General features: G+C 31.4%; 1 protein-coding gene across 1 annotated transcript; it reads left to right on the top strand.

Moving 5' to 3' along the window:
• Positions 1–6,487: 6,487 nt before the first annotated feature.
• LOC110107198 (homeobox-leucine zipper protein HOX19-like) lies at positions 6,488–8,142 on the top strand. The gene is made up of 3 exons (XM_020837390.2): positions 6,488–7,012; positions 7,138–7,217; positions 7,640–8,142. The coding sequence occupies exons 1-3, from the start codon at positions 6,608–6,610 to the stop codon at positions 7,947–7,949; spliced, it is 795 nt and encodes a 264-aa protein (XP_020693049.1). The 5' UTR covers positions 6,488–6,607; the 3' UTR covers positions 7,950–8,142.
• The last annotated feature ends 17,206 nt before the right edge of the window (positions 8,143–25,348 follow it).

The following is a 25,348-nucleotide window of genomic DNA, read 5'->3' as shown; positions in this document are numbered from 1 at the left end:
ATGCATATATTTCTTTATATGATTTATAGCATATTATTCTCTTTTATCTTACAATGATTTCAATTGTAAAATTGTTTTTACTTGCTGGGCTATGTGCTCATTACGTGGTTTTACATATTTTCAAGAAAATATAAGAATTTTATGATATAAGGTTCCAGACAAATTAAAAAATGTAATCATATTTTCTTTCCACTGTTCATTGGTAAATTCTAATTAAATGGTCAAAATGAAATACATGTATACTTCTCCTATATAGATCCTTGTGTGTGATATAAACCTCTCAAGTAGAGATGTATAAGTGGAATGTTGTCATGTTTGATTACTTGGATATTTTTTGAGAATATTTTATTTTTATACAATAACTTTGGCATTATCAAGTATGTTTTTGCTACGTCCTTCAAGGATGTTGGTAGAAGCTAGATTGTTCAATTCTTTACCTTCTTTGAGCATTTGATAATTTGAAGAAATTTTCTTCCTCTTTCTTATCCAACTGTTTGCTTTTGAGGGACTTCTCATGACCTCACATTCCTTATTCTCCGATCACTGTAATCATTTAAATATACCTAACTATCTTGTAGAATATCAAAAGAATTAACTCGTTTTCTTGCACACCGGTTACAATTTCATTCACTTGCTTTCTCTCGATGTACTACATACCTCCATCATGTTAGTCATTATAGGATTCAAAACATACTGATTAGGGTAAGGATGTACTGCATCATGAGATAGAAATATAACAATCATAGATTTGATATAAGTCATACGATTTAAATTATTTCTTATATATTTTTAATACCCAATATAAGACACTAGATAAGGTTTATTGGATTTTGGAGTTCATGTCCCACATATGAGCAAACTCTTAAAATTCAAAACTAATATTGAAAAGAGAGATTAGATCAATGGACCATAATGATTGGCATAAGGTGAGTCAAGTAGACTCTTTAGACTTATATAAACCTTCCAAGTAGGCTAATCATGGTAAACAAAAAAAAAAACAAAGATGCCTTAGCTTAAGCATGTGAGAACTAAGGCAAAAGGCAGAGGTGAGGTCAACACATACCAACTAAATAAGAAAATACACGTACACATCCCAATTTATAATCATTATTCTCAAGTCCTCTCAATATCTATACTTGGCACATAATAGTCAAGGCATCCATGCCTTTTATGCAGAAATCAGAATGATGAGAGGGGTCCAAATATGTAGATTCTAAAGAAAAAGTTATTCGAGAGGGAGAGAGAGAAATAAACTATTAAATAAGACAAAAAAAAAATGGCCCAAAAATATAAAGAAACAATTTTAATGGCTCACCAAGCTTAAAATCTCAAAAGAAAATTAAAGGGGTAATGCCAGAAAAAATAATAGTATATGATATTCTGACTGAAGTAATACTAGGATTATCTTAAAAAAATTTAAATATATTTTGAAATTAGGGAAACACAGACTCTTTGTGTATAATATTCAGGAGCAGAACTAGCCATAATTTTCAGGGGGTCAAACTTATAAGTAACTGTTGGCAAATATGTCGGGGGTCCAAGGGGGCATGCCCACTGGCGGGGTTCGACCTAACAAATTTTGATTTACTATCTCTCTTTGTATTTAGTTCATCGTTCTCTAACAATAATATATCTATATAATATGTTTAATTACATTGAGGGCAGTTGCCTAAAGACCATAGTATTTTAAAATTTTTAGAGGGGGCAATTGCCTAAAAATTTTATAATAAAGACTAAAAAAAAGATTGAGGGGGACAAATTGCCAAAAGAATCATATAATAAAAAAATTATTTTTTTAGAGGGGCAATTGCCCCCAGGGCTCAAGGGGGTTCTGCCCGTGATAATATTAGTCTCAAAATAAATTAAAAAAAATTAAAGACATTCTTATACACATTTTAATAGGATATACTGTCACAGTGTCACTATATCTTAGCTATCAAATTATTAAATTATAATTTTTATCAGTTACAAATCATATTTCATGAGATATATAATTTTAAATTGAAGATTCGATTCTATAGTCAGATAGATGAACAGTGGTTTCATATACTGCGAGTCTGTCTCCTTTTTAGTAATCTTCAAGATTGGTTTAAGAAGAAATTTTTGTTTGAAAGCGTAATTAATTAATTAATTAAAGGTTAATTAATGTTGACTAATCTTACAGTGAATCTCAGATAGATCTCATTCTTTCATTTTTATTATAAATTAATTAGGATACTTATTCCTGAACTAAAAGTCATTAGTGACAGCTGCTTCAGATCAAATTTCGTCACCGATGATAAATAGAGATGAGATATGGATTATTAGTGATGAAATTCTTTATTGCTAGTGAGACTTTTTCATGCGGTGTGATATACCATCTTCTTTCACGAATATATATTTAATTAAGATTACATATAATTAATCTTAAGACAAAGAAAGGATCAACTGATTATTATTCATAAGTAATCATTTAATTAGGTAGAACTCTGATTTTCTCATGATTAGCTGAACAAGCCTAAAAAATACTCTTTGCTTCTTCATCGATATGTGATTGAAACTGCTCAAAGCCTTAAAGCTGGTTGAGTGAGATTTTATATGAAATTTCTATAATCAACCTTCGGAAAGGAATTAAAGCTTCTCATATCGTCCTATACTTCTGTGGCTGTGATTTTGACCCAGTTAAGCCCCGCTTTTGCTCCCATCTTTTGCTCTAATAAACAAACTAGTGTGCAAACAAGTTGAGTCAAGCTCGATTAAAAAAAAAAAAAAAAAGTTGAGTCAAGCTTAAGCGAGGGGGTGTTCGAGTCGAGCTCGATTGCCAAATATCGAGCTTGAGCTCGACGCGTCTCACGTCGAGCTGCTCTTCGAGCTCCTTCCCGACCTCCGTCGTTGAGCGTCGTCCTGAGCAGGCTAGTAGCACACGAGCTCCATCGACCGTCGAGCTCCGTCGTTCTGAGCAGGGCTAGCCCACCGCTAGTAGCACGCGAGCTCTGGCTTCCTCATCCCGAGCTACGCCATCGTCCTGAGTTCCGCTGTCAAGCAACACGCGAACTTGGTCGCTTTGATTTTCCCGCCCGGTCATTGATTCATCCTCCCTCCCGCCCAAACCGAAGTTTCGTTTTCCCGCCCGGTCACCTCAACGAGCTGCTCGACGAGCTGATGAGTCGAGTGGAGATCTGTTCGAGCTCAAGCTCGATAAGCCATCGATATCAAGCTCGAAATCATATTCGAGTTCGACTCATCTAGCCTAACCAAGTCTACTACGAGACGGATCAAGAGTCGGCTTGACTCCGTTGCACCCCTAAAACAAACAAAGCATATAGGCCATGGTTCATTAAATCTTTTGGTGTTTCTCTCTGTATCTCACTAATCTAGCTCCTCTCTCTCTCTCTCTCTCTCTCTCTCTCATTTTGTCTAAAGATTGTTGGACTTATTAGAGTTATGTATTACATTGCCAAACCAATATATATTATCATATTGACTTAGATTTATAAAAGAAGTACATAATATTCATTATTATTATATATTCTTATGCATATTGAGTGTATTATTTATTATATCACATTATTTTATTGCTCACTTTTCTTATTTTTATATAGTCATATTTTTCATAAATATTAATCAAATAAATATATATTGTCATATAAATTTTTTCATAATTACTGATTATAATTAGAGTAATTATAATTAAAAAATAGAAGACGTTCAAGTTTTTAGATGAGAACAAAAATTGTCTATGATATTGTTTTCTATTTCTATTGAATACATTCAAATTTGTTAGCTTTTGTACGTCTTCAACTTGTATATATTTTACTAATTTTAGTCTTCTACGTCCTAATGAGAAGATTCTGATCTAATTTTTTCCAAGTTGAAAAGAGTTAAAAGAGAATATGAAGAGGCTAGTTGGCTATTGGTGTTGGTAGATATAAAATTATATCATATATATATATATATATATATATATTTCTCATGAATAAACCACCATTATTAGGATGATTAGGTTGGACAAATTAGCCAAAATTTACTATATTCTCAAGTTGGTTTGATTGATTTATCTGAATTATATAGTTTTGATATTAAATTTATTTTTTTTCAAATAATATTAAAAATAGAATTTTAAAATTCAATATCCCGGTAACTCACCATAAAAAACGGATTACTTTCGTAGCACTTGATAGTGGTCCATTTTAAAACCACCACTATAGAGTTCTTTCGCCAGCAGTTTAACCCCCCACTTTTAGCAGCTATTTAAATACCCCTTATAATTGATGCACATTAATAAAGAATAATACCATTCATTCTAAATTCAAACAATATTCAAATAACAAAAAAAAAAAACATCATCATAACTTTATTGAACATATCGTCACACAATTATAAGAGCTAGATGTAGTCAATTCAAAATGGAAAGTAAATTATTATTCTTAAAGAAGAGAAGCTTAGGCTTCGTTTGGTACGACTTTTTTGCTGATTCTTAAAGCAGCTTTCTAGTACAAAAACGCTATTTTAAGAAGCAGTAAGAAAGCCGTCTCAAACAATGCCTTAATCACCTGATATGGTATGCCTATTCAGTATATAGTTAGAACTTAATAAAGCCAAAGAGCTATTAATTCTCAACCACATCCTAACCAGTAATTAATCATATAACTATATAAAACTTAAAACTTTCAATAAATCGATTGATTATTGACACTCATCATATACTTAATCAATAATTAACACTCATGATGAAATATTCAAGAGTTCACAAAGATTATGGGGTGGTCCTTCACTTGGTTGGTTTGATGGAGCCATCAAGATCAATTGAGCTCAATTATTATGCATGTGAAGGATTCCTCTAGCTATAGCAAGCCCAATTCAATTAATGATGTCTAACCACTAGAACATGGAATCAGGATTGTAATGCTTAACCATATACATGATACATATATATGCATGGTGTCCTTCAACTACTCAAAAATGGAAGGAATGATTGTTTCCAACTCACCCACTTCATTGTTGTCCTACTCATACTTGCACCAACTAATATATATGCCCCGTAGCTATAGAAATTATTCATTAAGGCTCCTCTCCCAAAACAGGCCGTAGGGCTACATGCATGGCCAGCGACTTAGCTGGAGTGAGGGGGAGGATATCTACCATCCATAGTACAATGGCAGATCTTGCACAATTTTATCAATTTCTTACTATCACTTTTCTTTCAAATGAATTAAATGTTGGTGGTTCAAAATAAGCATTTCACTTTATTGAACTAATTTTAGTTGCAATGTGAGTAGACAATAAACTTCTACATAGTACTTGATGTGCATATTTTCTATAAATATCAATAGTTATGTGAATTAAAAATCAAATTTTTATATAGTTCATTTTTGTATGTAGGGGAGGAGCCAGGAAGAGCTTATGGTGGGCAATTGCCTAAATGCTAAGAAAAAAAATTATTTTTTCTATTTCATACATAAAATTATGTATTTTATAATCATATTTTGCCCACCCTCAAAATAGAGGATAGTTCCGTGGCTGCCCATATGCGTGTCTTAATAATCAAAGTCTTATGTAAAAAATTATTTAGATGATGCATGCAGTACTCTTTATATATATTACCGTTTGCATCATGCTCAAAAATATTTTTGATAACATAATGGTAGCATAAGATAAGTCACCAATTATATATATATATATATATATGCTTGCTTAGTTGTAGGAGCTAATTATATGAGCTTTAAATTGTATAGATAATTTTTTTCAGAGTCAACCTTCATTATTAACCTTTATATTAAGGTCGTGGTGAAAAATCAAGGGGTTAATTCCCAAAGGACTAAAATTTCTGCTTTTATCATATAAGATTATCTTAATTAATCATAATAAAATTAATATAAAAATTATATTAATAGCTTACGAATTGGATTGTTTCTTTTGTTTCAATTTTTTAACTATTTTAAATATTTTAAAAATAACTTAATATATTTAAGATAAGATATTAAATAAAATATTTTCTTACATAACAAAATCCTTTAGCATTTATTGTGCCACATAAAAGCATAATAAAATAATGGTTTCATATAAAAAATTGAGAAACATAGCTATATAGCCTATATTCTAACAAATATATATTAAATAAAAGTATTTTAAGAATCATTCAAAGCATCTATGATCGATATGCCTTATAAATATTTGTCTTTTCATACTTAATTATACTATAAATATCTATCGACATAATTTTTTAAATTATTTTTATATTCACCCAAATCAAATAATCAATACATATTTAACATAATTTTATTCTTATTTTTACATCTGACAGTCTTTCCCTATATAACATAGCAAATAATCAACATATTTAAATAAATCAATATTGTTCACACTTTTAAAAAGGAAAAAGGATTTGCTCAGCATGCTCGCTAAGATTTACATGTGAAACCACGTAGTCATATCTCTATACTCCACGTGGTCCCTCACAACTGGACCAAAGTAGTCCTATTTATCTTCTCCTCAGTCCAATAGAAGGATTTGTCAACCACTCTCTCTTCCCCCCTCATCTCCTCTTCCCCACTCATTCCTTCCTTCTCCCCTCCCACTCTCTCTTTCTCTTTATCTTCATCTTCCTCCCTCTTCCCTTCAATTAATCATGAACCAAGCCGTCGAAGATTCTTACAACGCCAGTCTAGTTCTTCAGCTAGCTTGCGGTGCCGGCTCGACCGGTGTTGTCTCAACCGGACACCGACGATGCCGAAGGCGAGATTTTTCGAAGAAATCAGAGCCATCAATACAGATTCCGATGCTCTCCGGCCCATCTCTGACCCTTGGAATCTCTGACTCAGTCTACAGCCAATCATTCGCCGAGGCTTCTCTCTCCACCTCCTTCTTGAACGTGAAGAAGGAGGCCGAAGCCAGAAGCGAAGAAACTGAGAAGTTCTCGCCGAGAGGTAGTGATGAAGAAGATGAAGGAAGCTGTAGGAAGAAGCTGAGACTTTCTAAAGAGCAGTCTGCTCTTTTAGAGGAGAAGTTCAGAGAGCACAGCACACTTAATCCGGTGAATTATCTGTCTCATATGCTCGCTAATTTCAATTTATTTTGAATTAACCATAGCTAATTATGGTTATTAAACTTTTCTCTCTCTCTCTCTCTCTCTCTCTCTCTGTGCGATTTTCACAACAGAAGCAAAAGCTAACGTTGGCGAAGCAATTGAATCTAAGGCCACGACAGGTGGAGGTGTGGTTTCAGAACAGGAGAGCAAGGTTTATTTTCAATTCTCTCCATATTTTCTATCTTTCTTTTGTTTAATTACTGAAAATAATGGAAAAGAAATCGGGTCGGTCCATTTGTAGTTAAATTCAGCTGAACTGGTTCTTTTTATTTATAATTAATGACTATTTTTTTAAGAGAATTATCTATCAATGTTTTGATTGTTATCACGTTTAATGAAAAGAGAAGCCTCCCCACTCGATTAAATTTTCTTGCCATTATTTCTTGAAATTAAATTTAAATTCTTATAAAACATATTATAATTACTGATATAGAATTTTTTAATTCAATGATTTTTCTCGTTAGAAACTGAATAAGATTATTGCTACCACGCTTCAATTTTTAGTCACCACTTCCCCCCTCTCTCTCTCCATATATATTTGGATCCTCAATGGATAGAAGATGTAATTTGCAGAACAAAGCTGAAGCAAACTGAAGTGGACTGCGAGTTTCTCCGGCGATACTGTGAAGCCTTGACAGAGGAGAACATAAAGCTAAAAAGAGAGCTGCAGGAGCAGAAGGCTCTGAACCTGACGTCGGCAGCGGTGGCGCCGATGTATATGAAACTACCGGCGGTGACATATACCATCTGCCCTTCTTGTGAGAGGGTCACCGGTCCCGGCGGCGATGGGACTAAAACTATATCTTTTACGGCGGCGGCGACGGCTATGGTGGCTAAGAAGACGCTGTTCTTGAACCCTTTCAGCCATTCAGCTACCTGCTAGCTGACGAATATCAGGGGAATAAATTACAATTATTAGTAGCTTGAACACATTAATAGAAATTCATAGCTTGTTTTTTTTTTAAAAGCTAGGGTTGTGGGCAGCTTTTTTAGGCGAGCTTAGCTGAAAAAATTCTTGTATTTTTCATCAGTATATATTTTGTTTGATATTATTACTTGGTCTTGATATTAATTAAGCTAAACTATGCTAATATAAAATTAATCTCTCATACTAATTAGCGTTTGATTAGTTCATCATTAGTGCAGATGATCGCTGCAAGAAAATTCGCCTTTTCCGACCAAAATATAAGCTAAAAATAATATAATTAGGCAGAAAATATTATTATGAATATTGAATGATTAAGAGGATATATGATAAGATATATAGCTATGTTGTGTATTATTTTGATTAAAAGTGGATTAATATTTTGTTAAGGAGATTGAATACTATAAATCCATTGGTGAAATAGTTATATGTATAAATAAAATTATTGTTATGTATGTAAATTAAAGTGAGGGAAAATATTTAAACATAAATAAATAGAAGATTTAATTGACTTACGGGTAGCAGTATTTATGCCCTTATTTATCTAAATCGTATGGGCATTATTTATTGATTTTCAAAAGTTTTTTTTTTTTTTTTTGTGCTTCATAAAATTAAAAATATATATAGAAAACGGAGATGAGAAAAATTGTGATAAATTTAAAGTATAAAATCAGAACCAATAGGCGATTTAAAACTTTTAAAAGATGTACGAGATTCAAATATTTAACAACTATCATTGTTGTACTAATTAATTTGATCTGTATAAAAGAAAAAATTTATAGATATTGTTCATATTGAAGGCTTAATTATGTGGTAAGGGTTCTCTCTCTCTCTCTCTCTCTCTCTATATATATATATATATATATATATAATTTTTTACTATTAAAAAAAATAAATTGTAAAATATTCTGACTCCCTAATTGAATAAGAAGTTTATTTCTCAAAAGTTCTAAATTTATTATAATTGTTATTTTATTTTCTCCTTCGTCTGTGGAGCATGTTTCATTTTTCCTTCGCTCCTCTCACACGACTCGCGACCTCGAGTAGATATCTCTTCCGCGTGCACACGGAGACCGTCCCGGACCGTACCCAAATGGTTTATTTTCCCTCAACCCAAACGGTTTGCTTCGTTTTCCTATTTTCTCCTCTCTCGCGACTCACGACCTCGAGCATGACTTTCACTTTCCATTTTGCGCCTCTCTCGCCCCCAAACGGAGACCGCCCGTGATAAATATTTATGTATTCTAAACTCTAAGGCCCATATTATTTACATTCTGAATGTTGATCTTATAATAACTCCTCTTGGCTCAGGTAATGAAACGACAAACGAAATTATTTTAATGCATTCTAAGTTTCTAACATTTCAGATAAGATGTCAAACATAGCTATTTTAAATTTAGACTTCTATGAATAAAATTTCTTACTCCTCCACTATATATAAGCAATATTATATAATGATAAAATCTTGAAAACTCGAGAGTGATTAGTTAAGCTATACCTATACAGCACAAGGAGCGTAGCACATAGAGCCAAGAAGGGAATTTGAGTCGAAACATGATAATGACCGTAAATGGTCCTCCCAACGTCGGCGAAATAGGATAGAAAGCTAAACGCGACCTTTTTAATTTGTTCCATACATACAGAACACATAAAACCCTCCAAAGTCCAAAAATGTGGGAAATTACTATGGAGCCACAGGGTCACGTGATGAGAGAGAAAGAGGCTCCGAGGCGAGGAGCAGTGGGAAAGCGTGTGGGGGCGAGAAATTTATGATTGAAATCAAATCCAATAAAACAGAGTGGGGCCAGGTGCGCTCGTGAGGCGGACGCGATTCCGTTTGCTTGCTCCGTAAGATATCCGAAGAATGATGTTCCTTGAAACGGGACGGGAAAGTATCAAACGGGACGGGATATTAATAATTATGGCATTATAGAATAAAAAGTATAAAATTTATTATTTTTATTTTTATTATTCAAATGAAATAAATAAAAGAGCATTTGTTCTGAATATGACATTATGATATATTAAATATATATGTATTATTTTTTTAATGTTATATTTTTAAAAGCTTCTTAAAATATTAAAAAATATATATTTTTTTTTAATAATTCATATGTTTATTGACTAAATTTGATTTAAGAAACAGTAAGAAAGCCACCCCAAACGAACCCTATATCTAACATTTTTAGATTTCTTATTATCTCTACATACCTCCATTCCATAAGTTGTTTGTAACATTATATAGATATAAAAATAATAATAATTTGAAACAACAAATAATGACAAGTTGTCATTTAATATTAGTCCTAGGCTTAAGCTACGAATCTTTTGATATAATTTCAGTCAATTTGGTCATTAAAATTTGGATTCATTACCTCCATTAAATTTATAACAATGAGAGTTTTGAATATTATATTTTGTCAGGCAATCAGAGGCATCATTCATGACTTTCATGATACAATCACCCTTAACAATTTATTTTTACATGTACAATTGTGATCATTTGCTTTGAAAGTAATTGCCTCAAAATTCTCTCGAATACCATTGATATATCATCAAAAATTTATCTTGGTCGGGCACGAATCTCGAGGCAAAATGAAGTTGAAAGCTTCTAAAATCAAACCAGGGACCATCAAAACTCTGATCTCAGCAAACTTATAGTCGAACTGAACGTATCAAAAAGACAAACCCAACTACATTAAAATAAGTCCAATCCGAGCCCAAATCAAGGGTTCAAAGCACTTTTGGGAGGTTCAAACTATAATTTGGATTACCAAACGAGTTTCAAACATGACATGTTTATAATAGAATCGAGCGGCTTGACGAGACAAATCCAACGAGCTCAAGATCACTAAATTCTAAAATCATTAAGGCATCCAATTGACCAATAAATAATCTATGATCAAGGGAATTGATATCTGTGTTGGCCTTGATTTTCATCCAAACTTGGGTCAAGGAGTTTCACTTGGTCAAATTGACCAAGCCATATCCCAAGACCTCTTCTCTTGGGTTTAATGGGTCAAACCAAATCTATTGAGCCCAGACTTATGCCCTATGTCAACCTGTTTGACCAAAATTGACCCAAACCCCTTGCTTTTGATTCCAAATCAATTTAATCTATCTTTGGTTCAATCACACGCCTCTCTTTGTCTTAGTGGGTCAAACCCAACCTATTGAGCCCAGACATAGGCTCTGGGTCAACCTGGTTGACCAGGTCAACCTAGGTTGATCCATTAAGCCATCTTGGGCTCAAACCCCCACCCCTTTGGGTTTAATTGATTAGGTTGACCAGGTCAACCATTGACTTGGTCAACCCAAGTCTCCCTTAGGTAAAATTGACCCATTTAAGTCAATTTAAACCCATTGAATGCCCTAAATGCTTTCCTATTGCTTCATTCAAACCACGACCAAATTACCTCCCTCCCTCCTAATGCAATATAGATTCAATCCTAGTCATCCATCATAGGGTTAGGAGTATATATATGAGTTTTAGAATTCTTTGAAGGTACCTTTTACTATTTTCTCTCTCTCCAAGCCCCCTCAGCCCGAGAGCTCTTGTGTGAGAGTTCTTCTAGACCTCTTCTACCTTCCCCAAGTCAAGCTAGTCACTTAAACCTCACCGGCAGCAATATCTCTGATGAACCTAGCCTAAGAACCTTCTAAAGCTGTTTGCGATCGATCCAGACGTTGGGAGCTCGAGGATCCTTCTACAAATTTATTCGTGGAGAGTCTAAAAGCTCAGAGAATCTATTATTTCCTAAATTCCACTATGAGATTCTTCAAAAATCTTAGATCTAGATCACAATACTTGGATTTATATAACTTACTAATAAGTGCTTTTCAGATATTCCAAACACCACCCCATGATTTCTATTCATGTGTATACCTTAGGTTTAAAATTTCATGAAGATCCATTGAGTCGTTTGCAAGAACAAAGCGAAAAATCATTCTAGGGTTTTGGTTCGGTCCTGTTGAACTGCGCAAGATCTCATCCATTGATTTCTTTATCAACATATGTGATATTGTCCTTTGGCGTTCGGTCCGAACAACACATCCCGTTATGTCGGACGAGCTCCCATTCGGCTCGATCACATCCATCCATTCGGATTAGCGGATCTGACAGCACCCACGCATGCTGACTCGACTAAGAGAAAAGCATGTGGGTCCTACTATTTCAACTATCATATAGCAATGATTGATGGTGGCGCCAATCATTACCAATAATTGGGCACCGCCACTACGATTTGGGGGACGAATCACGAGCCACCAAGTGTCTATAGCCGTCGATTTGATTTGATTTTCATTTTAAAATTTTTTTTAATTATTTTTAAACCTATTTTTCTTCAAATAATTATTTAAAAATATTTTTAAATCCAAAAAATTAGTATAATATATCATTTTCTTTAAAAAATTATTATCTTTAATTTAAAAATAAAATTATTTTAAATTATTAATTACATTTTAAATTATTTTAAATACTATATATTTTTAATTAATAATTAATTATAAATAGTTAAAATATTTCATAATATAAAAAATTCTATTTTAAAATAATATTTTTATTATTTCAGAGAGATGTCTGAAGATATTAAAAATTAATGTTTTTTAGATATTTTTCATTTATTTAACTATTTAATTTTAATTATTATTTAAATAAATATTATATTAAATATTTTAAAATAAAAATTTATTTTGAAATCTTCTCTTGGCTGATCAGTGGATCTCTTACATATTTATGTATTTATATACATTAAATTATTTGTAATTATATTATTTTCTAAAATTTATATATTTACTATATCTATTTTAAATTATTTTAAAATTATGTATATATTAAAGCCCCAAATTTTGAGAGATCCACTTCATGAAATTATAAATATTGATTACATATGTGAATAAAAATCATGAGGGTTGGATTAGTGAATGATTGAGTTTCAATCATTCACTAATCGCATCAATATGTATGCTTAATTACTTGTTTAGTCATCTTTTACATGTATATGATGCACAAGTATCTAATTTAGGTTCTCATAAATCTAAGAATATGATGTGTTATATTTTTATGCATCTCCCTTTATGTTATCCCAAGGGTTAGTCTCTAACATTCGATTTAAACCTGCTTAATATAGTGACACCCTAAGGATAATAATTAAGGATCTATCTAGCTAACTTAGAAATATTCTAGGATCTATGATCGATTTTTGATTGACATAAAACTTTAAACATTTAAATTTAGTGACATCCTAAACCTCTCATAATTTTTTAAAATTTTTTTTGAGCTTTTAAACCCCTTAATTAACAAATTATAATTTAATCCCTTAATTAAGCTCCGATAACCTTAGAAAATTCAAATAAATCCATATTAAATTCAAAAATAACTTATAATACATTAAACTCTTTAGAATTTAATCCTTAATCTCATAAAAGTAAAACCTCCTTTATTGGACTTCAATATGAATCTTAATTAAATTTTAACAAAAAACTATATTTTTTAATAAATTAAATAATTAAAAACAATTAAAAAATTTTAAATTTTCCCCAAACACTTGGAAAAATCTCTTTAGGTCATTCCAGACTTTTGGGGTTGATCACAAGCATTTTGGAGCTGATTTGAAAACAAACTCCTAAAATGTCCTTTGTTAAACAATTTTTAATAATTCATTAATTACATGAAATTTGAAAAATTCATAACTAATTTCAAAAATTTCCAAATTGGATAAACTAAATGGCATTTAACTCTAATTAAATTTTAGTATTTATTAAAAATCTTATCTTTATAGAAACCATCCTAAATAAAAAATTCAACACTCTAGTCAATCGTAGTTCATTAACTAGAGCAAAATTTTTTTAAAATTCATAACTTTGCCTATAAAACTTCAAATCCAGCAAACTCAAAGACTAATTACTTTTTATAAGGTTTTAATATTTAATAAAAATATTGAAACTCTAAAACCTAATTTATTTGTAAAAGTCAATTTTTGGAACCCTTTAACTTAATGGGTAGGCTGGCCTCGGACCTTCTAAAATCCATTAATACAACTTAAAATTTAAATAATTCTACTATAAGTATTAAAATTGACTAATCAACTAAATTAACTAAAATAGATCCCAACTTATTAATATTTAAACTTTAAACTAAAATCTCCTTTTGATCTCTAACAAACCAAAATACAAAGCAACTTGAACTAATTGCCTACCATAGGACCTATTCAAAGCAACACAACCTTTTATACACACATATAATTATTTGTTATGACACCACTTCTAGCACTTGGTTATGCTGGTGATTTTCTTTTCTATTTATGTGATGTGGCGTTCTTCCATATGGCACGTGTACTGGTTAATTTGACTTATTGTGATTATTTATTTTATTATTGTACCTCCTTTATTTATGATGTGATTAATTATGCATTAAAACTATCCCTAGGCTAGAGATGATTTATATTAATTTAATCATATGTAGGTGGTCATACTCATACAGGATATTAATTAAAAGAGGATAAGAAATAATTAAACTTTAAAACTAATGATATTTTCTACATATGCTTCTGAAATTATTAATTTCTTTTTAAATTAAAAGAGTATGGCCAAGTGTGATTGACAATGAATACTTTACTTTTCATATATAACTGCTTGAGATGTTGCATATTAACTACTTGAGATTTTCTATTAGGATAATCATACAAGAGAGTCTAGATTTTTCTCTTTTTAATGTAATTTAATATAAGTTTTAAAAGTATCAAGTTATGAAAGTCTTCAAAAGTAGGGCATTTCAAACACTAGGTATCCATAGAGAAAAAGAAAGTTCCTTTACAGAAAATTTCTTATTCATTTGAGTTTTCTTTTGGAGGACAAATCCTACGAAGTTCAAAGAAAATGATTCGAGAAAGACGATCTATATGAAGATGAAGACTTGAAGATAAAATACCTTATTTTTAAGACTTGCATCATTCAGCAGGATTAAAATCTAGGTTGTTGTCGGTGGGGCAGGACCATTACTTTTCTGCACACTCTGGTATAGCTGTAGTACATATATGACACTTGTCATAGACTTTAGACTTCTTTTACTGTGTTTTTATTTATATTTATTTATTTACTTTAATTGCGTAATAGAATTTATTTGTTTTTCATAGGTTTCTTTCTTGCATATGTTTGAAATGATTTCATTAGGCTCTCTAAGAACTAAAATTTTTTATACTTATAATTAAAATTTAATATTTTAAGAATTAAATAACATAAAAACTTAACTATATAATTAAAAAAAATATCCGGAATCGTTTGGGGTCACATGCATATTAATGCATTTTCTCCCTCATTCTTTAAAATACTTTCTCGCCTATGGGTAGAGTCCAGATAATCCGACCTATGAGATTGAGGTGCTGGATCTAAAAAATTTTAATATTAAAAAAAAATTAAGCCTTTTTAAAGTTCATGCATTTCTGATTTGGAGACCTTTCAACTAAAATGTATTGCATTATAAACTAATTAAATTAAAATTTTAATTTCATTAGCTATATGAGCATTCACCTTACATAAGTCCAAGGCTAATTAGAAAATCTCTAGACGTTAGCCTTCCTTCCAAAAAACTAAGCCTCCCACCCATATTTCATAAAGACTGAACAACATGGATTTATGTGCTTATGGGGTTAGCTGACTTTCCTTTTTTATGCAGGATATAAGTCCATGATGTATTAGCTAGGACACGGATGCTGGTGTTATGTATAGAACACTAAACCCACCTTAGATTTAGGATTCAAAACTACTACATTTGGTGTCTTATAGTGCGTCCATCGGTGGATAAGCCCCCTATGCTTCAAGGGCTATAAATCCCGCTTATTCACATTACATGGATGACGCCACTTCCATCCTTCTCTCGTGTATGTTTTGAGTGTATTGCTTATTTATTTTCTCCAGTTTCTTTTCACTACCTTATTTTTTTCAGGTGTTAATGTGAGTATTGCATGTTGACTAAGCCTAATTGACCTTTTCTTTCCCTTTGAGTAGGACTTTCTAATCTCCTTTCTATGTGACAATCTCATTTGAAAGAATAATGTATAATCCATAATCGAGAGTCTTCTCAGACCCCGGCCTGAGATATAATTAACTGCGGGTGCTTGTGTCCGCAGGAAACTAAATTCCACCAATAAATAAATCTCACTCGAGTTGATGTATCATGTGCGAGAAATTCGTTATTTTGATCATGTCATGCATATTATTATTCATCGGGTGTGTTGGCGAGAACCATTATCCTTAATGATTAATCATATGTGCGATCTAATCTGTCATTCCATTGGCTCGCTTGAGAAGAGTGTGAAGGCCTACTATCGTCTCATCCTTCGGGATGGTGCGGTTGTATACCCTTTGTGTTCTGCCCCCGCTAAGCGGATCCCTTTCAGAGATCCATAATCGACCGTCCATTCAAATCACTCCTATTTTGATCTTGATCTTTCATATATTTACAAGCCATGCTACACTCAAAAAATTATAAATAGCCCCAACTCTTCTCATGAGAGAGGAGGGGAAGAAGAAAATGAAGGGAGGAGTTTGGGAGCTCTCTTGCACCGACCACCACCGGAGTTCTTATCGACCACTGCCAGAGTTCTTATCGATCACCGTCGAAGTTTTTGTCGACCACCGCTGGAGTTCTTCCTGATCACCGTCGGAGTTCTTGCTGACCATCACCGAGGTTCCTCCTGACCACCGTCGGAGTTCATCCCGATCTCCAACGAAGTTCTTGCCAACCATTGCTAGAGTTTTCTCTGGACCATCGCTAAAGCTCTTCCCAACCACTGTCTTATTTCGATCGGTTCATCAATCATCGCTAGATTTTCTTTCTGATTATTAATCTGTTGTAATTCCAGCGGATCCAAGTAAAGGAGCGAGTCAAACTTTGTAACCAACCCAGACAAAGTGGAAATTTCTCATCTGGGCCAGGCCCCGTAGTTTTTCCCTTTTTGGGTTTTCCACATAAAAAAAGTTTCTTGTTTTTATCTTCTTTAATTATCTATTGGTGAGCTTAATATACGTATATTGCTAAGATGTTATATTTTTCACTCTACCGTCACGTATATTCTAGTCCACAACAACCATAATCATTCATCACAAAAAGAAGTGATTGGAATAATTCTTAGAGGAACTTTTGATAGAAAATTCAAGTTCTAATTACTCTCAGCAAAACTTGTTCTTGAGCATCATAGCTAGGTGAATCTATGCAATCAATACAAGAATGCATGATTCATCCTCATTAATGAGCCTTGAAAAGGATTTTTATATTAATAATGATCAACATGGCTCAATAATATTCACACCCTAAGGTAGCACTGTCTTCATTTTCGCACCAAAGGACTATCCATATGTTAAGGTTATACTGCACATGAAAGTTTTGCTACAACTATCTCATGCATAAATTGCTAGGGTGTTATTTAAAGTTTGAATGTCCCAAAAGTTGTGGGATTTTATGCAATTTTTTTAACTAAATTTGTCATTTCCCATAGTTCTTACAATATATTAAACATTTAACATAAAATACTAAAAAATATTCAAGATATAACATAACGAGGATTGTCTAATTTAGTTCAAGTTATAATACATATGAAAATTGATGGGGCATAATTATAATAGAATTTGGACAAGTGATCAAAAGTTTTAACAAAATTACATTCAAAATCTATGAGTTTAGATTGAAATATTTGAGATTCCATGAATTAAAAATAAACCCATAAGTTTTAAACTAAACACCCAAAAGCAAACAAAACTAAAATTATTAGCAAGTTTTGAAAAAAACAAAAAAAAAACAAACAAATCCAAAATCATCGAAATCAAATCAAAATTAACTAAATTTAAAACATTGTTTGAGACAACTTTCTTACTGCTTGTCAAAGCTGTTGTACATAAAGTAAAATTCTAAAGTACTTGTAGAAAGCAACTTCCTAATACAAATTATTTTTATAAGAAGGAAAAAATATTTGTCAAATAGAAATTGTTGTTATGATTTGCAAAGCAAACAGTAAGAAAACTATCATAAACTAAGCCTTCGTTTGGAACAATTTCTTTACTGCTAAGCGTAAGTAGATTTTAATTTTATATTATGAGTAATCATTTATCACAAAAATATTCAACAGCAAATCATAAATATATAAGACATAAAAAAATATAAATATATAATGCATTGACATACCTAATTTTTCTTTATAAAAATTTCTTTGTGATGATCCAAAGTTGAAATTTTGAAGGATAAAGTATTATTGTTATAGCATAATATGATTACATCAGAGCAATAATTCCATCAAAGACGGCTATCCTTAACCTTGACCCTCAAAAAGTAAATGTTCATAAAGCATGCATCACAAAAGCTATTTATATTTCCCAATCAACCAAAAGTGGAACCTTCTTTTGTCCCACTTAGAGGCAGCTTCTTCGAAGCTTCATCCATTGCCAATTGCTTTAGAGCCTCTCTACTAAGAAAATCTTTCCGATATATCCTCCAGAGATAGAAGATGACAAATATGCGATTACTTGGTGAGAATAATTTTATTTATTCATATAATCATTTAAATTTTGAGATATGTTTAATTATAATAACTTTTAATCGTATTTTTTCCCATACTAATTAGAATTTTAATGAGTAAAAGTATGATTAATTATAGGTTTTGATGATAATATCAATACTCATTTTTTTAAAATAATATTTCATTTCTTTTTCATTTCAAAAAGAAAGAGGGACATACAAGTAGATAGAAGGAGGCCAAAACATGAAAAATTCAAAGTTAAAAATACAACAATAAGCGATAGATTGCAAATCAATTGGAAAAAGAAGAATAAACCAAAAGAGAGCAAAAATAGAAAAAGGGCCCATAAGGCAACCGGACGCAGAATGCCATCCAATTGTCATGTCATGACTATCCATTGGAGGCAGAGAAAACAACGACAATAAGTCCCAAAAGTCAAACAAAAGTCACCACAGATCGATAAGATGAAATAACCTCCAAGGTTGCCAAAAATAGGCCAAGGCCATTTGGGGAGACGTGCAGGAAATCAGTCCATAATCATCCGACCTAAAAGAACCAACCAATCAAGAGCCACCACACCGTTGACAACAGCAAGAACATCCCAAACCAAAGACACTATCAATACGTACTCACATTATCTTCATAATGTAACATAAGAGGGTTACTTTTAATGATTAGTTACTTAAAAAATAAAAGTAAATTTCAAAATTTAGAGAAGGTTAGAGGTAGTTTATTGTCTGCTTTTCTTTTAAAACTATAATCACATTTTCATTTGGCTATTGTTTTCCTATTGATTTATCGATGCTTTTAAAATTTTTTGCATTTAAAAGCTACTGTTTGCAATAAGTCTACTAATGTGTGGGAGTTGTAAAATAAGCTTTTTCTGAAATTTTTACATCAACTTTCAAAAAAGTTATTCTCCACAACAATTTTTTAACCATCTTTATAAAAAATCTCAACCAGTCCACATAGAATCTTAGTCATATTTATTGATTTTATCCTTGCATTTATAGGAAAGATTTCCATGACTAAAACCTAGGACCTTTAAAATATACTACAAATAATTTATATATGTAATCTATTTATATTCTTTTTTTTTTAATTTCATGCAAATATTTTATAATATTAAATTATGTCTATATGAAAAAAATAGAGATCTAACATGATCACTCATCAACACAAGTCACCAATATTGTTGGACCACTGAAGGGGGGAGTGCAGAATAAATGAATCCTCAGTTCAAGTAAAAGGAAACAACTTTCACTACAGAGAGAGACCTTTGTTCAAGCATAGATGGAAATAGAGCTCATTTGATGGCCATTGTTCACCAAAGAAAAGCCTAAACTCATATCTAGCTTTGCCATCAATTGAAGAAACTTTTCTATTTGTAGCATCTGATGGCTTACCACTGCCATCCACATGCATCACCAAGTGGTTTATTTGATTCCTTATGCAACTTTGAGTTATTTGAACATGGCCATACATTATGGACAAAATCATTTAATGAATCTCTCATATATGCAAATATTATGAGAAATCCCTCAAAAACCATTTTCTGATATCTTCTTGCATTAATTAAAACTTTATGGATATCACTTATGCTTTGTTTGGGGCTGCATCTTACTGTTTCTTAAAGTTGCTTTCTAGTAGAAAAAAAACGGCTTTAAGAAGCTGTAAGAAAGCTGTCCCAAACGAAGCCTTATTTTTAGATAAAAACTTAAAAAATTCAAAAAAAAAATCTTAAGTATAAGTTTAATCCTAAAATACAAAAAAAAAAGGTATTTTAAGTTACCATTCTTATTTCGAGATATTAATAATAATAATAATAATATTTCTAGGAAGAATTTCTTATATGAGTTTTATCCATGTATTTGGTTGATAGCAGTTAAGAAGGCATTGTGGTCCTTTAGTGTTTGATGACAAGGAGACTACTTCAATTAAAGTGGATGGCCTATATATGTCACTCTCATTGATGGAGAGGGCCATATGAGGAGTAACCTTGTTAGGGAAGTATATTATAATGATAAGAAGTAATGCTAAGGACCACACAATCAGAAAGTGGCCACAAGAATTCTGATATTGAGATCTCTTTGAGTTTGATGGGGCCACTAGATTTAAAAACAAGAAACTAAAGACCAAAAGGAACCCTATGCACCAATTATTGCACAAATTGAGAAGATAGAGTTAAGTCCAATATGCTTTGAAAGATAAGTTTGATAGAATATGATAGAAGAAAAACTTCTTTCCCTTCAATGATTGTTTGTTTCTTTTCCCTTTTCTTTTCGTAATTTTTTGTATCTGATGGATGGTTGATTTAGGGTTTGTTAATTCGTTTGTGATGTTGGTTTTCTTAAAGCTGTTATAAGATAACACATATTTTTCTGCTATGAATAAGCTGCTTCTAAGAATATTTTTTAGCTTTTTTTCTAACATGAAGTGAGAAAAAAGCATATGTTTATAGACTTATGCTTCGTTTGGGATCGGATGTGATGCAGAGCAACTTAGTTAAAATGCTTCTTAGGTATATGTGATTTAGTTTGTTACAAATTTGTTATAGGATTCTAGAATTTTTTAGATTTCTCTAGTTTTCTACTTATTATTATATATAATATGATGTAAGAAGAGTTGAGGTATTGATGAATATTATCTCTTTTTAAAACTTAATACTTGTGTTTGTTCCTTGCATTGGGATTTCTTTCTAGCAGGCCCGATTCTTCCAATGTTTCACCGCATCATGATGGCTTTTTTATTGCTTTTTAAAGAAGCTTTATGGTAGACAAATTATCATAAAGCTTCTTTAAGGAGCGGTAATAAAACCGTCCCAAACGAAGCCACATATAAACACTGCTCTTACCTTGCCCGAAGTAAAGCAGGTAAAAAGTAAAAATATGCAAACTTTTAGAGCAATTAATGGCTAAGTTTATTTTCATGTATTTTAACCATCGTAAGCTCTAATCAAGTAAAAAAACCCACTTTTTCATCTTAACAACAAAGAAAAAAATTTTACAAATTTTAAAATAATTTATGTTTCATAGAAGAAATAATCCAAGTGAAGACTTTGATTCATAGCAATGTCTAGATTTGTTGGAATTAGTAATCATTGAAGAACTGAAACCAAATGCAATAATATAATAGGACACACCTCTTGAATAAATTGCATTAATAACTTCAAAGCTCGTAGTTTGTTAACAATGTTGTTGCGATATTATTTGATTATGTTGTCTACTTATAGATTATTATGTTAGGAGACAAAGCTGCAGTGATTTATATATATATATGTAGTAGTGATTGTCTCTGCATGTCTGTTGAAAGAGGACAAAACCATTAATTGAATGGTAGGCAATAATGTGGGAATTGAAATCCATATAATACTCAGTAGCTTTAGGACAAAATACGAACAAGTGGACAAATTGCAGCGATTTGGAAAGATAGAGTCGAGTCCAAATTGCAAGCCAACAGTGAGAAAGATGAAGTCGTAAGGAACAAAGGGAGACCAACTTCCAAAGAGAACAGACAGAAGGAGAATGGAAATGAAGAAAACTCTAAGTTGCAGTAAAGATATAATCCACCGGCAGGAATTGACCCATTTTTATAGTTATGGAGAATTCTATCTCCCTAAAGATCATAGGAGTCAAAATAAATATTTTTTAATATCTATATTGTCTAAAGTCTTTAGAAATTTAATAATAACTGTATAAATTGTCAAAGTTTGATGTGCATGTTTTTTTTTATTTTTGCATATAAAAGTCAAAATTTTCTATATAGAAAGAAAATATCACTCCAATACAGCAATGAATTTATTTATTTTTGGATAGAACCCACGGTGGAGCCTATGCGTTAATAATGATAAAAAATATACGTCCACAGAAGATCGATGAAAGAGCATCATTAGAAATAAAGATACTACCTAATACTGGGAAAGAAAAATCAAAGCAAAGAAAAAAATAAAGCTTAAATGCAATTATAGAAACATCAACAACATCCATTACATCATCCCAACAAACGGCCACAAAGAGCAACCAAAGCGACCCGGTATCTAATTCAAGTAAAAGAATGAAACAACTTGCAAACAACAAGAAGCATAAAAAAAAAAAAAAAGAGGATATAAGAGTGCATCATGTCCCCCACAATCATCACCCAAAACCAACAAAACCGACCATCATCACCCAAAACCAAGATAGAGCCCAAAGGCAAACCAAGCCCCCACGTACACACAATGGCACAAAATCAGACCCATAAATGAAGCAACCATCAACAAAAATCACCAGCTAAATAAAGATAAACCCAAACAACTAAACAGCAAAATAAATGCTACTTTTTAGATTTTCTCCTATAACGTTTTTCAAATTTTAGTTGAAATGTGATTTTCCCTACATTTGAAATTCTTAACCATCAATATTCAAATTACTCGCTATTTTTTAGATATATGCAACATTCAACTAAACGGACTCTAAAATAGTTGAGGATCACTTGCATAAAAAATTAGAGTCTCAATCAAATGTATGTTCATTTGAAAAAAAAAAAGAAACAAAAACTGAGTCGATTTCATAGGTGATATATTAATTTTTCCATGATTTTGAGTGTTCTTGTTTCTTTATTTTTTGTTCTCTTTATTTATCATTTTGTACATAAATATTTTTGGAGTAATTTGTAATCAATTTTAATTTAATTTTTATTTAGAGATGAAATAAAATATATTTTATACCTTAAAATTACATATTTTTAATTTTTTACTAAATATTGACTAAATTAATTATTGTGGTAGAGTCAACGTTCAATGCCGATGGTTATTTTTAAAGTGCTTAATAGTCTGTAAATTATTTGAAATATTTAAAAAAAATTTATTTTATTTTAAAATGAAAGTAAAATATAACTAAAAACATACTAGATACATATAAATATAAAAAAATTAAAATTAAAATTAATGTCAAATAAGCTTTTAAGTAATCACTAAAAATTGTAAATATTCAACTTTAATTAAAAAAGGCCCACAACACGAAATGGCCTCAAAATGGCTAAAACCTTATGCGGTACTTTTAAAGGAACGTGGGCTTTGTTACTGTACAAATGGGCAGCCCGCGCCCAATTTCTTTTTAAACATAGTTTTGTAATGGGCTGAATAGGCTGTAGCCCAAGAAAAGTGCTCTGCTATCGTTAGGGCCCATTTCTACTGTTAAACAAGATTTTTTTTCCTACTTATTTGCAGTACAAAATTATTAAATTTGAAAATCTAGTTCACCTTTGCTTTCATTTAATCAAATAATAAAATAAAATATGCTTACTTTATTTAATTCTATTTTTAATCCAAATGCAATAAAATCTTAAATTTGGTCCTATTTTGCCTAACATTGGAATAGCTAAGTTGAACTTCTAAGCATTGTCTTTCTCCCATTTAGATATTAATGATATACCTATAAACTTAGGAACAATTAATTTTTTAAAAAAATTTATTATTATTTTCAAATAAATAAAATATATTTGATATCATTTTTTTTTTATTTATTCATGTGATAGTGGTGTGAAAATTAGCTATGACTAATGACATTCATCATAGTGACAAATAGAGTTGGTATAGTTATTTTTAAAAATACTAAAATAATCTGGATATTATTTTAAATATTTTGAAAAATAATTTGATTTATTCTAAAAAAAAACATTTAAAATCACACTAAGCAAAAAAATATTTTCTCAACAACAAAAACAAAATATAAAAGTGATCTAGACATGCCAATAATTGGCCTAAATAAGCCCCAATATGATAGGTTTGCCCTTTTGAAACTCTGCCTGCTATTTTCAAGATTATAATGTCTCATTAGAAAAGTAAAAAAAGGATGTGGGTTTTTAAGTGGAAAAAAAACTTGATTTAGAGTGTGATAAGCTTTTGGTTAAGAACAAACTAAACAAATTATTAATATTTTTCTTAAATTTAATGTAAATTTGATATAAAAAAATATTAGCTGGCTGATAAAAGAGGAGAGGGAAGGTTATATGTTTTTTTTTTTTTGAAAATTTTTAGCGAATTAAATTCAAACTCATATACACATTTTTTTTTTTTTTTTCAAACTCATATACACATAATATATGCTAGCTTCGAGCTCAAGACCCTTTAGTTGGTAGCTTGAGCTCCCAACCAACTGATCAGGATGGGTTGCATACAATTTTAGTATGAAAAAGCAATGAAGTAGGGAGGTAACAAATGAGCTAGAGGAAAGTGGCCATGGATGTCAGATGCCAGTAGTTTGCTTGGTAGTTCATCATATAAGAGAGGGATTTGGTGATAGATAAAGTGGGCATCAGAAATCGATGACTGATATACATAACTATTATCAAGCTTTAGATGATCATTTACTATAAACGTTGGATGTAGAGTGATTGTTGATAGTTTGCTTAATCATTACTAGGAGGAGAGAAAAAACAACCTTGAAGATTTGTGCCAACTGTTAATGATTGATTGACAACGAACTTTAATTGGCATTTAATGACGATCAACTAAAATGTTGATTGTCAAGCAAAGGTTTGTGATCTACTAAACCATTCTCTTTGTAAGATCAGAGATTGACTTTTAGTTATGTGAGCATCGACCATCAATGACTAATAAATAATTGATAATGATGAGTATCATACAACAATCAATTGATGAGATTTAACATCTAGAAATCTATATTTTATCTACTATATTATCCTCTTTATTGAAGGGAGATCAATGAGCATAAAGATGAGCATCATACATTATTGAATGACAAATGTAGGACATTGTTTCTTGGTATTTATCATGTGTTGATGAGTTGTGCTCGAAATTAGGTGATGTTGGACAATTTAACTTGGACCATCTCCTTATAAGATGAGAGA

Source organism: Dendrobium catenatum, unplaced genomic scaffold (genome assembly GCF_001605985.2).
Source record: "Dendrobium catenatum unplaced genomic scaffold, ASM160598v2 fragScaff_scaffold_133, whole genome shotgun sequence".
Lineage (NCBI taxonomy): Eukaryota > Viridiplantae > Streptophyta > Magnoliopsida > Asparagales > Orchidaceae > Dendrobium > Dendrobium catenatum.
The sequence above is the reverse complement of the archived record's forward strand: the minus strand, read 5'-3'. Positions and strand labels throughout refer to the sequence as shown.